This window comes from Heteronotia binoei, chromosome 2 (genome assembly GCF_032191835.1).
Source record: "Heteronotia binoei isolate CCM8104 ecotype False Entrance Well chromosome 2, APGP_CSIRO_Hbin_v1, whole genome shotgun sequence".
NCBI lineage: Eukaryota > Metazoa > Chordata > Lepidosauria > Squamata > Gekkonidae > Heteronotia > Heteronotia binoei.
In genome coordinates, this window is record NC_083224.1 from 42,024,303 (window position 1) to 42,037,047 (window position 12,745).

Sequence of the window (12,745 nt, forward strand, 5' to 3'; positions counted from 1 at the left end):
TATATTGCCCTGTAACATTTAAAAAAGAAAAGAAAAAGTACCCCCACAAGGAAATCAGTTTCATGAATTGTCTTTTGGAATGTTTTAAAGAAACATATTGCATATGTAACACTCTTTCTCCCAGTATATATATATATTAATTGGTCTCTCTTCTTGTCAAAGCTTTTTTCCAGAGTGCGATGTTGTAAACTTTGGCTCTTGGTTTGTGTTTGCGTTTCCCTTAATGGTGCTTTTTCTGTTTTTTGGATGGCTTTGGATCTCCTTCCTATATGGATGTATCACCTTAAGGTACTTTTTTTTTTGCCTGCTTTGTTTGTATAACTTAGCTGTAATTCTAATTGTGGTCAAAGTAGTAGTCCATTTCTCAAACAGATTTTCCTGACCAGAAATAGTACAGTAGGGGAGAGGGGGGGGGGAAGCTATTTTGCCCATGTGACTAACCTTGGGATACACATTGGTTTCTCCATTGGGATTATTTCATGTTAGGAGAATGCTTCAGGAATGGAAGGCTTCCCCCCAAGCATGCTGTGGTTCTGATCCAAATTGGAGGAGAATCTGCCTCTCAATTCTCACTGGTGGACAGGGAGGGAGCTGCCGAAAGGAGAGAGAAAGAGGGAGAGAGAGAGCTCTTCATGCAGTGAGTACAAGCGATTAGTCTGTGGAAGCGGCTGAAGGGCATTTATTATGGAGGACATATATTTTTTCTGTTTCCTCAAACAATATAAGATTTAAAAACCAATCTCTGAACTGAAAAGACAGGCAACATCCTGGACTAGTGTTTCTCAGCGTGGTCCTTATTTAGAACTGCAGGTACAGGTCAAATCACAAAACAAACATGATCTCATCAGATCTTGGGAGCTAAGTAGAGTCAACCCTGTTTAGTATTTGGATGGGACATCACCCAGGAATACCAGAGGCATGATGTGGAGGCAGGCAATGCCAGAGCACCTCTGAACATTTCTTGCCTTGAAAACCCTTTGGGGACTCCATAAATCAGCTGTGACTTGATGGCACACACACACACACACACGGCTACCAAACAATTACCCTGCATACAGCGGATCAAATTTCTGTCACATCAAAATTATAGGACTGAATTAAGAATCCCTGCTGAAGTCCGCTCCTACCAATAAAATTGAATAGAAGACATCATTTATTGTTACTGTCTTATTACCAAATTATAACATACAGTGTATCACCTTCTGATGTGTAGAGACCTATATACTTTAGTCATCACTTCAAAGAAAATAACTTAGGTTGTTCATGGTTGATATACCTTGGAATACAGGACTTTTTCAAGGGAGTATCTATTTTCTCTGAATTTTGATTGTCTATGCCCTGTCCTGGACTGTACAGGCTTGCCTGATCTTGTCAGATCTCAGAAGCTAAACAAGGTCAACCCTGGCAAGTGTTTGGATGGAAGACCTCAATGATGCACCACAGTTGCTACGCAAAGGCAGGCAATGGCAAACCACCTTTGAGTGAAAACCTTATGGAGTTGCCATAAATCAGCTGTGATTTGATGGCACTTTCCACCACCACCACTGCTGTCTACAGACAGATTAATGTGGGCTGTGATCACACACACTAAATAATGCACTTTCAATGCATGGATTTTGCCAGTTCACACAGTAAAATCCCATTGGAAAGTGCATTGAAAGTGGATTGAAAGTGCATTATTTAGTGTGTGTGATCGCAGCTGTAGCTACCCACCTTGACCTGTCTACAGGCTGTCATTCTTCCCCCTAATGCACCCTTTTTTTAAACTGGGGAAAGACATGTCTAATAAGTTCATATTTGTATTTGGAGGCATTTTTGTCTAGATAGTGCATACTGTTAACACATATTCTTAATAATAAGATATGAACACAGTGGGAACTGCAACAGCGGATCAAAGGCAGAACTGGTATAATTAATGTATTTAATATTCAGTTCAATAAAGAAGGGAGAGATTTCAGCAGTCATAAGGACAATTCATAAACTTGGCAGATTTAAGGAAATAAATGAGATTAGACTGGAGTAACTCTACATATTGTCACACTGTCAGTATCCAAACAATGTTGCAGAGGTGCTCGGATCCTTGAGTTGGGCATTTGACTTGTGATTTTTTTTAACTTTGCATTTTCCTATGTAAGATCACAAATAACATTTCAGTGATGGTTTTGGCACTGTTGAGGTCTTCAGAGCTTCCTAATTTGCCATATTTACAGTAGAACTCATGATGGTAGAATTCTCTCTTTTTCTCAAAAATGTTCTTTTTGATTATACACCACTTAATTTCTGAGCTTTCTGGTACCTGCATGTATTGCACTTGCTTGAGTTCATCAGGGCAAGGAGGCACTTCTGATGCAAACTTTATGATTAGGCAATTAATTTGCCATTTTTTTTCAGGCGTGGTGTTCACACTGCGTTGTCTTTGCAGGTATAAAGTCTGTGGTTGGAAATTTGGCCCAGAATGTGTTACGTCGTGACAGGGATTAAACTTCAGTGATTTTGTAACACAATTTGTTAATCTGTCACTGAGCAGTAACATGGTTTTATTGCAAATCTTTTTCTAATCTGGGTATTTACAACATCCTTCCCAATGGACTCCTTCCCTTGGAGCATTAAGGACAGGCGATATAACAGATATTTCTGCTTTATTGCACGCAAGATGTAGCATGCTGTGGGGAATTTATTACTGTGCTGTTAAAACACATTTCTGGCATTTCTTCTGACTTTTGTCAAACCTGCAAAACTAACTGGATGATTAGTTCCATCAAATATGTGGTCCACTCTGTGGCCCACTCTTTATGTGGAAAACGTATGAATATAAATGCAATTTCTCAACTGGATGGATGCACGCGGGGTGTATGTGTCACTAATTGCCAGTAACTGAGGAATGTTAATAATTGAGGAGACATGCCCATTAGAACATCTAAAGTGGTTTTATGCTGTGTGAGAGCATTACTCCATGTAGCCCTGCACTAGAAGTTGCTTTCTAAGGTCTCAGGCAGTGGGTTTTTCCTAGGGTTGCTAGCTGTGGGTTGCGAAGTACCTGGAGGTTTTGGGAGTGGAGCCTGGGGAGGGTGCAGTTTGGAGAGGGGAGGAACCTCAGCAGGGTATAATGTCATAAAGTCCACCTTCCAAAGCAGCCATTTTCTTCAGGGGAACTGATCTTGATTGTCTGGAGATCAATTGTAATAGTGGGAGATCTCCAGGTGGCAGCCCTGTTGCTTGGTGTTCTGCTGAGTGTGGCATTTGTGAGAAGTCTGTTCCTTTAATTCATGCCTGTGTTTTAAACTGCTCTAGTCCACTCCAGGACATAGGGACAAAATACACAACACAAAATCCACATGTCAGGAAACGAGTTCCTAACGACCCTGGTTATATGTTCTAGCAGGGACTGACTGTTAAAAAGGTTTCCAATTCTCCATTTTGCCTTGTTTGCCCCTTCCTTTGGCACCACATGTGCATCCTCAGGCATGTGAAGGGGCAAATAGGAACACTTGCCACTGCTTTTGGTGGCAAAAATATTGCAGGATTGAAGCCCGAAGTCCCTCACTCCCTGCACCCCGTTTTCAGCCAAACAGAGAAACAAAAAGCTTTCAAAAGGTGAATCCCAGCTAGAATACATAACCATGGTTTGGAACCTGTGTCCTGATACATGGATTTTGTATTGTGCATTTTTAGCTTTTAGTATGTGCAAGAATAGAGAAAAAGGACGTTCTCCACACAGATCAGAAAAAAAATATTCTAGATAAATGAAATCCTCACTCAACAGAAGAGATCATTTTTAGCAGATGGAGAACACTGACCAAAGACAAAGATTTGCAGATGTTCACTCAATTAGTCCATGAGGAGGGATTTGATCCTTGTCCTCTTGATGAAAGTATATTATGCACCAGAGTACAGTATCAGCTTCCTTGTGGTTTCAGATTTAAACAGATGAGGTAAACCCCATGCACCTGCTATTAAAATGCAACATATAAGCATGTGGAACTTCAGTTTGCCTTGGGGCCATGTGGGCAAAAGAGATGAGGTTTGACCTTTCAACCTATCAGCATTTTAAAAAGTGCCCTTTTCTTGAGATTAAATTTTTTTAAAAAGCATCATTGGGTAAGAAAAAACTAAATTCAAATATTTTTGCAACTATATCCACCCTAAGGTTGCCAGGTCCAACTCAAAAAATACCTGGGGACGTTGAGGTGGAGCCAGGAGACTTTCCCATTCCCTAAAACAAACAAATAAATTAAAATTACAGCAGTGCAGTTCCCTGAATACAGTCTTTATTTCCTCGTTCTCCAGCAGTTGGCTGCACTTTCACTAAATGAAAGTGAACCCCGCCCCAACCAAACACACAAAGCAGCCAAAATAAATGCAGTTTGCAAGCTCACAGTTTTGTGATCTCACCGGGGCAATTTACTCATGGGAGTTGCTGAATATAAAATCTGCCTATTTCCACCAACAGATTAACACAGGAAATGAAAGGTTCTAGTTTACTCTTTATTATGCAAACAACTTCTGAAAGGAATATAAAACAAATGGAGGGACTGGGCTTTCTTCCTTTTTCACAGCTTCACAAAGTCACTTTGAACAGCCAAGTGGCTCCACCGGCTTTCCCCACCTCGATTCAGCCTTGCTCCTACTGAGATTTAAAGGCACACACACATTCCAGGTTTCCAAGCTTCTTTTAGGCTTCCAATGTCTTCTAAGCATTCTGAGGTAGAAAGGCATATTGTGGCTGTTGGAACAGGGCTTTCCCCTGCCAGCCAGCTGGCTGGTGGAAGGGAGAAGCCTGAAAAACCAGGGGAATCGCCCACAGGGACCTGGGGACTGGCAAACCTAATCCACCCCCCCTTTTAAACAGCTGCTGTTTTCACTGTTTAAAAACATCAAAGTATATAATTGAATTAATTAAATAAACAAACAAATAAATGCAACCTACCTTTTCCTATAGAATGCTCTTCATATTTATTATAGCATCTGAAGCAAAACGTAGACTATATGTCTGATGGGTTTATGTAGTGATGCAGGCTTAATTTGAGAACTCACATATAGCCTGTGTTCATCAGCTGTGCTGGCTCCAGACTGAATACCAAATCCAGTTCAAGGTTTTGGTATTCACCTTCAGAACCCTTAACAGTCTGGGACCACTGTACCTGCAGGACCACCCCTTTCTATATACCCCTCAGAGTATACTCAACCAGTACCGACTTACTGGTAGTCCCTGGTCCCAAAATGGTCTGTCTGTCCTCAACCAAGGCCAGGGCTTTTTCATTCCTGGCCCTAGCCTGGTGGAACTCTCTTCCTAGTGAGATCCGGGACCTGCAGGACTTGACTCAGTTCTGCAGGGACTGTAAGATGAGATGTTCCACCAGGCAGGTTGAGGACAGTGACAGCTAGTAAGATCAGTAGCCTCTTGAGTTTTTAAGCTGAGGTAATTGGAACCCAAATTTCTGTGGTTGTTTGAGTGTCATATGAAGATGTCTCAGCCTGAGTGAGCATTGGTATATAGTTCAGAATTGTGTATTCTGACAGGCAGTGGCTCTCCAGAGGCAAAGAATTCTACCTGATATGCTGTGGCACTTCCAGCAATTAAAAAAAAAAACTTTAAAAAAAAGACGCACGGAAGCCAGATATGGATTAGGATGACAGCATTCAATTAAGGGATTTTGTTTTGTTTTTTTAGCCTCCCCCTTGTACTGTTTCCCTGATTTATTTTCCTGTGTTCACCCAACTGCTGATTCATAAAAGGGAAATGAAACAGCAATTCACCTTATTGTAGCTTTCTTCCTCTGCCATTGCTTTTTGCATTTGAAGTTTAGTGCTGTACTTAAAATAGGACTGGCAGATGATTCTCCTATATAAGTGGGGTTGCCAGTTCTGGGTTGGGAAATATTGGGAGATTTGGGGGGAGTGGGGATGGTGGGGGTTGGGGAGGGAGGGACTTCAGCAGGGTATAATGGCTTGGTGTCCACCCTCCAAAGCAGCCATTTTCTCCAGGGGAGCTGATTTTGATTGTCTGGAGATCTTTTGTGACTGTGGGAGATCTCCAGGTGCCACCTGAAGGTTGGCAATCCAGTTTACAACCTATGTATGCCTGTTATGAGGGATCTTCTTTAAAATCAAAAATTCTCTTAGAGAGGGAGGGGGGCATGGTTGTTTAAAGAAAGTTTGTTTTTGTCATGCTTGGTAAAATGTGTTATTTGCAAGGTCCTCAAAAGCTTCATTTGTAAAGCAGATGTAACAAAATTTTAACTGTGCTTTAAGCTTAGCTTTAAGCATATTTAAACATATGTATTTTTATTCAGCTTGTTTAGTGGTATCTGTCTTAATTTTTCAGCCGGTGGCTAACAAGGTGATTTACAATTTTTTTTAAAAAAAATCTAAATTGAGAAATAAAACTAAAGCCTTAGCTAAAGTCTTAAACAATCTAAAGCCTTAAAACCACAAAGCTGAAAAATAAAAAGCTATAGCTGTCAACAAAAGTTGTGAATTGTATATTCAATGAAACAGCCCCCAAGTGAATGATCCTTAACCTACAAATGCTCTGATAAGAGAATCATCCATAACATAATTTTTTCCACAAGGAGGCTTACTGTGGAGTAATGGGGAAATATCAGCATGTACTTAAGAGTATGAGAGCTAAGAATGTTTTTTCCTTCTTCCCATGTTGGTAGGAGAACAAAGAAATCAGAAATCAGAGCTGATGCCGAAGCCAAAGCCAAATCAGTAATAAAAGATGAATATCAGAAACTGGGTCCAATAAAGTAAGTCACAAAACAACCACAATGATGTAATAATAAACCAGAGGTGAAAAATATCCGTGGAAGAGGCAGCGGTGTTACCATGAGACTGTTGCGAGCAGTAGTGTAACAGCATGGTGTTATATGGCTTGCTTTTTACGGCTGTGGTGTTGGACTAGGATCTGGTTTCAGATCCCTACTCCCACAGAACTTGTTGAATGACCCTGAGCCAGACACTGTCTTTCAGCATTACCTCACAGGGTTGTTCTAAGAATAAAATGGAAGAGGGGAAAATGATATGCATCACGCTGAGCTTCTCTGACCTGGATAGCCCAGGCTAGCCTGATCTCATCAGATCTCAGAAGCTAAGCAGGATTGGCCTTGGCTAGTATTTGGATGGGTGACCTCCAAGGAATACCAGTCATGATACAGAGGCAGGTAATGGCAAACCACCTCTTAAATGTCTCTTGCCTTGAAAAATTAGTCTAGCTTGCCACCTAGTGGTGCATAATGCTAAAAGAGCTATCTAGAACTTCTAGCTGCCAGACAATCTTAGGATCTCCTGGCTATTACTTACACACACTGCCATACGATAATTAATAAGATAAGCCGCCCTGAGCCACTTGTGGGAAGGGCGGGATATAAATTCTAAATAAATAAAAATAAAATAAAATAATTAATTACCACATAAAATATATCAAATACATGAGCATAAGAAGACAAATAAACATGAGAGTTTCCGGCTTGGGTGAGACTTGTGGTCCATCTAGCTTTAAATTCAGTAGGAGATGGCCAGCCAAGTCCCGCAAGAGAATCCACAAGTAAGTCATGCTTGAGAGGAGATAGATGGAGCATAACACTTGAGAGGAGAATCCACACTTGAGAAGAGATAGATGGAGCATAACAACAAGGTCTCAGTTAATTACTCTCAGCATTCCACAATCAAGTAGGGTACATCTGCTCATCTATCTCCATTTTTGACATTTATTTCCTTCACTATGTTTTCCCCTGGAATTAAGCCCAAACAAATGGTGACCATATAAACTAAGGTTGTTATTCCAGTTTGGTCCTTTCACCTGTTAAACCCCTGTTATTATGCTGTATACTAATTTGCTGCTCACCCTCTACCTATATATATGGACTGGAAATTTTAATTTCATTGTTTCTCTCTGTGTGTGCCTATGAAAGCTTATGCCTTGAATAGAACGTTGTTGGTCTTAAAGGTGCCACTGGACTTTGTTATCCAGTTTTCATGTTAGTTCCCAGTATCCCATCACAGGCAATCAGTCCTTGGCTAGTTTCATTAGTAACTATTTCAAAGTCAGTGGCTGCTGTGGACCAAGAGCCAGTATAGCTCAGTGGACAACACACTGACTTCTGATGCTGAAAACCTAGTCTTCATATTCTTTGCTCAGAAATAAGTGGCCTGGAATGAGTCATGAGTCAAAAACTAGAAAGCATGTTATAGAGATCCAGGGAGTGTTTTGGTTAAAGTGTTGGTTAAAGTGTTTGCCAGGGAGGATGCAGGAACAAATCTCCTCTGAGAAGGCAAATTCACATATCTTCCCTGTGTCTTGTCAATCATATGTATTCTTGGAGTTCCCTGCTTTGAAAAATTCCCAGGCATGTGACATGTAGATATCCAGGTGGGTAGCCATGTTGGTCTGAAGGAATAGAATAAAGTTAGAGTCCAATGGTATCTTTTAGACCAATGAAGTTTTATTCAAGCTATGAGCTTTGGTGTGCAAGAAGTGTGCTTGCACACAAAAGCTCATACCTTAAATAAAACTTTGTTGGTCTTAAAGGTGCCATTGGACTACCTTCATTCTGTAAATATGATAGTTACTATTCTGTCAAGCTCTAAGCATGATCAAAAAACATAACCCAGAACAGTTCTCCCCCCGCCCATGTTTTTTCCTTTCAAAACCAACCTTTTGAGGTAAGTTAGACTGAGAGAGGAGATGACTGGCCCAGTGTCACCCAGCAGGTTTCCTTGGTAGAGTGGAACTTCCAGTTCCTAATTTGACACTCTTAACAACCACACCATACTGGCAAGAGGGCCATTACCATTTATTCATTTATTTATTTATCCAGGAGAACCAGGTTTGATTCCCCACTTCTTCACATGCACCTGCTGATGTGACCTTGAGTCAGCCACAAGTTCTCACATAGCTGTTCCTCTCAAGAGCAGTTTCTGTCAGAGCTCTCTCAGTTCCACCTATCTCAGAGTCACAGGGTGTCTGTGGTGAGGAGGTAAAGGGAAAGGAGATTGTAAACCTCTCTGAAACTCCTTCAGGTAGTGAAGGGTGGGGTATAAATCCAATCTCTTCTTCTCTTGTATCTGCAATGTATTGGGCTTTCCCAAGTCATAGGAATTCATATGCCCATCATAATGTCTTTAGCTTGTTCTTCCCACAATGAGGCTTTAAGATTAGAAGTCAGCCTTGACTCAAGGGAAAATGTCCTCCTTTTGATAAGGAGGCAGGAAAAAATTGGTAGGTGTGTGGGGGGGATTAATCGCATCTTCCCCCCAAAACTGATTTTTCTGCTTAAAATGGCATCCCACTTACCCACACTCAGGCAGACATTATCTTGGAAATATGGACTTGGGAGCATAAGCTTGCTGAGGTAAAATGCACTTTCATCCTATCTTCCGTGTGTGTATGAGGTGTTTTTTGTCTTTTGGTGCCATGTTAGACATTATAGTTTATTTCATGTTCATGAGTGGGTGGGTGGGGTGCTATTTTGTCACTGATAAATAAAGCCAGCTGTGTGGCTTGTACTCTTCTGAAGGAACTAGCGTATTCCCCACTGGTGGTAAAAGCAGCTTGAGAATCGATTTTTTTTCAGCAAGAAAACACCAGAGAGAAAAAAGTTTAAGAGCTCCCCACCTTCTCCATGGCACTCTTCCCTTTAAAAAAATTATCCCTTTCAGGTGCATTTTCAGAAGAACAAGAATTACTTTGAAATGAATGCCAGGGGGGAAAAAAAGTTATGTGTAGTTTCACTCTTTTTTGTGTCAATTTTATTATTCTGTCTTTTAAAAAAAAAAATCACTGGAAACCTCTGTCCCATCACTTTCTCATTCTTTTAAAATTATTATTTACTTTTCACAAACATTTTGGCTTTCAACTTATGTTACGGTAACTCAAGAAAGCCTATCTCGAATACACCTCAAAAGTAAATTTCAAATTGCAGAGTCCACTGGAATCATCACAGCTGAGGATGTGTTAGTTAATTACACCTTCTAAATTACACCAGCCAAGGAACAGACTAATTCTCTAATTAGCCAGCCCACTGAGTTTTGAATATTTGTAGTAAAATGTTCATGAATGATCCCGCAAACTAATGATGCTCTGCTGAAGACTTCATGAATAATTGTTAATGAATATGAAGAGCCAATGGAGTTCTGCTCAGGTTGCACAGAAGCAATTAAGAAGATTCGGTTTAAAACGTTTCTCAGAGGACAGTGTTCCTTTCATTTAATATTTTTGTCAGCAGAAACTGTTGCTAACGATTTCTTAAGTTAAAAAAGAAATAAGTTAAAAGCAAGGCTTTTTTTTCTGGAAAAAAAGGTGCCGGAACTCTCAAGAGGGAAATGAAGGAGAACACACGGGTGCCCCTCATAAACTTTTAAACATTTTTTTGATAATCTTGTTTCCATGAAGATGTTCTGGAACTTAATTCTGCCAAAAAAAGAAAAAAAAGCCCTGGTTAAAATCATAGGAGATGAGAAGTGGGTCTTGTGTTCAGAACTACCAAGTGCTTTTTGTTGGTCAAGAGCAAAAATGCAGGGGCTGATACAGACTGGGATGCACTTTATTGGGGAGAGGGTTTAACTTTTCAGCCACTGTACCATTTTCCTGGTCCCCTCTATAGCATATCTCAACACACACACACACACACACACAACTCATAGCTTCAGTCCTGGGCAGATGCTACTTAATGATGAATGTCTGTTACAGTCACAGGACTTGTCTCATCTGGTATGACACCAGTTTCAAGTCAACCTATCTAATTATTAATTTAAATGTTTCTTGGGAAGTCACTTCTGCCAGCACTAAATGAAAGAAATTAGCCTTTGTCCTTCTTCCTGCTCCAGCCACCTGCAGAATGTCATATCAAGAATCAAAGGCTCTTTTCCACCTTCTAAGAGCACTGAAAGCCCATTAAACCAGCCACTGCCAATTTGATTAGCAACTCCAGGTTTCTTATGCATGGTGTCAGCATTTCTCCTGCTCTTAAATTTTGTGTTTTGAATCCGAGAATTGCTAGTTATATAAAGCCTGGAAGAATAAGGTATAACTGAGTGAGTTCCCATGTAAGTGCTACCATATAAAATTGCTTTCTCTTCCAACCCTGTCCCCCAGACTTCTGCCCCACAAGTGTATTAGCTGCTGAGATTTTTTTTTGCTTTAAAAAGGGAAGGAAACAGACACAATACCAGTAATTGCATCTTAAAACGTCCCGCAAATGCTCACATTTTTAAAATTGCATTCTATAAAAAATTAATCATGTTGTATACAGTCAATTAATATGGTTGCGTGGCTGATGCAAGTATTTCACACATTTTTTTGAGATACTGGAACATATTAACTACAAAAAATCCTTTTCTGATCTTTGGTACAAGGCATTGCTGACCCAGAGGTTATAATATTTTCACAAACTGGGAGCCCAGTAGGAGCCTGTTATTCAAAGTTCCATCTAGTTAACATAATGGTATTTGTAAGCAAGCGGGATGTGTGTGTGTGTGTAATCTGATGAATTACTCATTGCTTTTTCTTCTCCTGCAGGTTTGCAGAACAGGCAGTTTTTGTTCTCTTCTGCATATTTGCCATCCTGTTATTCTCCAGAGACCCGAAATTTATCACAGGTTGGGCAAGCTTGTTCACACCAGGGTAAGATACATCTTCCCTGCTATAGGGAATTTCTTTCAGACCTGCATGGCCACACCTGGTTTCTTTCACAGTGTTGTCCAGTTTGAATGGATTCAATAGATTAAATGTTCATACATCTCTTGAAAAAGCCATTCTAAGTGTTTATCTGTTGTAGAAGAGTGACTTTTTGATGCGAGTAATGAGAGTGTCCTCAATTGACATATGGTTTTGGGAATGCTATCTATAAACATACTTTAGGCTAAATTACATAGTCCATTTAACTTCTCAGCAATCTCAGAATGCATTGCTTCCCAAACTTTTTTCAGCAAGAAATTGCAGAGTGACAAACTGATTTGCAGCCATAGTCCATGCATTGGAAAGAAAGTTTTGAGCTCTTCTTTCCACATCAAATTGATCAAGTATGTAAAAGTTAACAAAGCAGCTGAGTGAATTGCTATTCATAAGAAGATGCTTAAGTTTTTCTGCTGACTGAAAATGAAGGATTGTCTAATGAACTCATTCTGTAGGTGTCTCAGTTTGTCACAAAGAAATCATAATTCCAAATTAGGTTCCTTCTGAACTGTGTTGTCAGCTCAAGGGTTCTCCCAGAGCCTTTGTCCTAGGGATAACCCCTTCTGATCTCCTAACAGAGGGAGAGGGTGGCATTGGGCCTATGTGATCAATAAAGCCATCAACAGTCAAAGTGCAAAGCCTTTATAAGACATGAGGACTTCATGTTTGTGGTCAGAAAGCAATTTTTTCCAGGTCAGTTTGGCCAAGGATCCTGGAGGGTGTTTTTTTGCCACCTTCTGGGCATGGAGCAGGGGTCACTGGGATGGGGTTGGGGAGGATGTTGTGAATTTCTTGCATTGTGCAGGGGTTGGACTAGGGAGGTCCCTTCCAACTCTATGATTCTGTGTGTGTTTACTTTAATTTTCATGTAGGCTTATAGCTAGTTTTTCCATTAGGAGAGTAGCCCATTTTGGGGCAGTAATTTACAGGAGAAATTTAAAAGCATATAAACAAACCATGAATGTTACCAACATTTGATGCAAAATATTCTTTGGGAGATCCTGATTCACTTTCACTCCTGATATGAAAATAATGAAGACCTTTTTTTTCCTGCTTTCAACATGTTTC

The 12,745-nt window shown here is 40.3% G+C and overlaps 1 protein-coding gene across 2 annotated transcripts in view; it reads left to right on the forward strand.

Moving 5' to 3' along the window:
* SLC13A3 (solute carrier family 13 member 3) overlaps nt 1-12,745 on the forward strand; it is a 64,781-nt gene that overhangs the window by 40,372 nt on the left and 11,664 nt on the right. Inside the window, exons 6-8 of one of the 2 annotated variants that reach the window (XM_060230855.1) lie at nt 163-288; nt 6,663-6,752; nt 11,522-11,626. In XM_060230855.1, coding sequence (XP_060086838.1) covers nt 163-288; nt 6,663-6,752; nt 11,522-11,626 — 321 coding nt within the window. The remainder of the gene's footprint in view (nt 1-162; nt 289-6,662; nt 6,753-11,521; nt 11,627-12,745) is intronic. The other variant, XM_060230856.1, reaches the window with a different exon arrangement.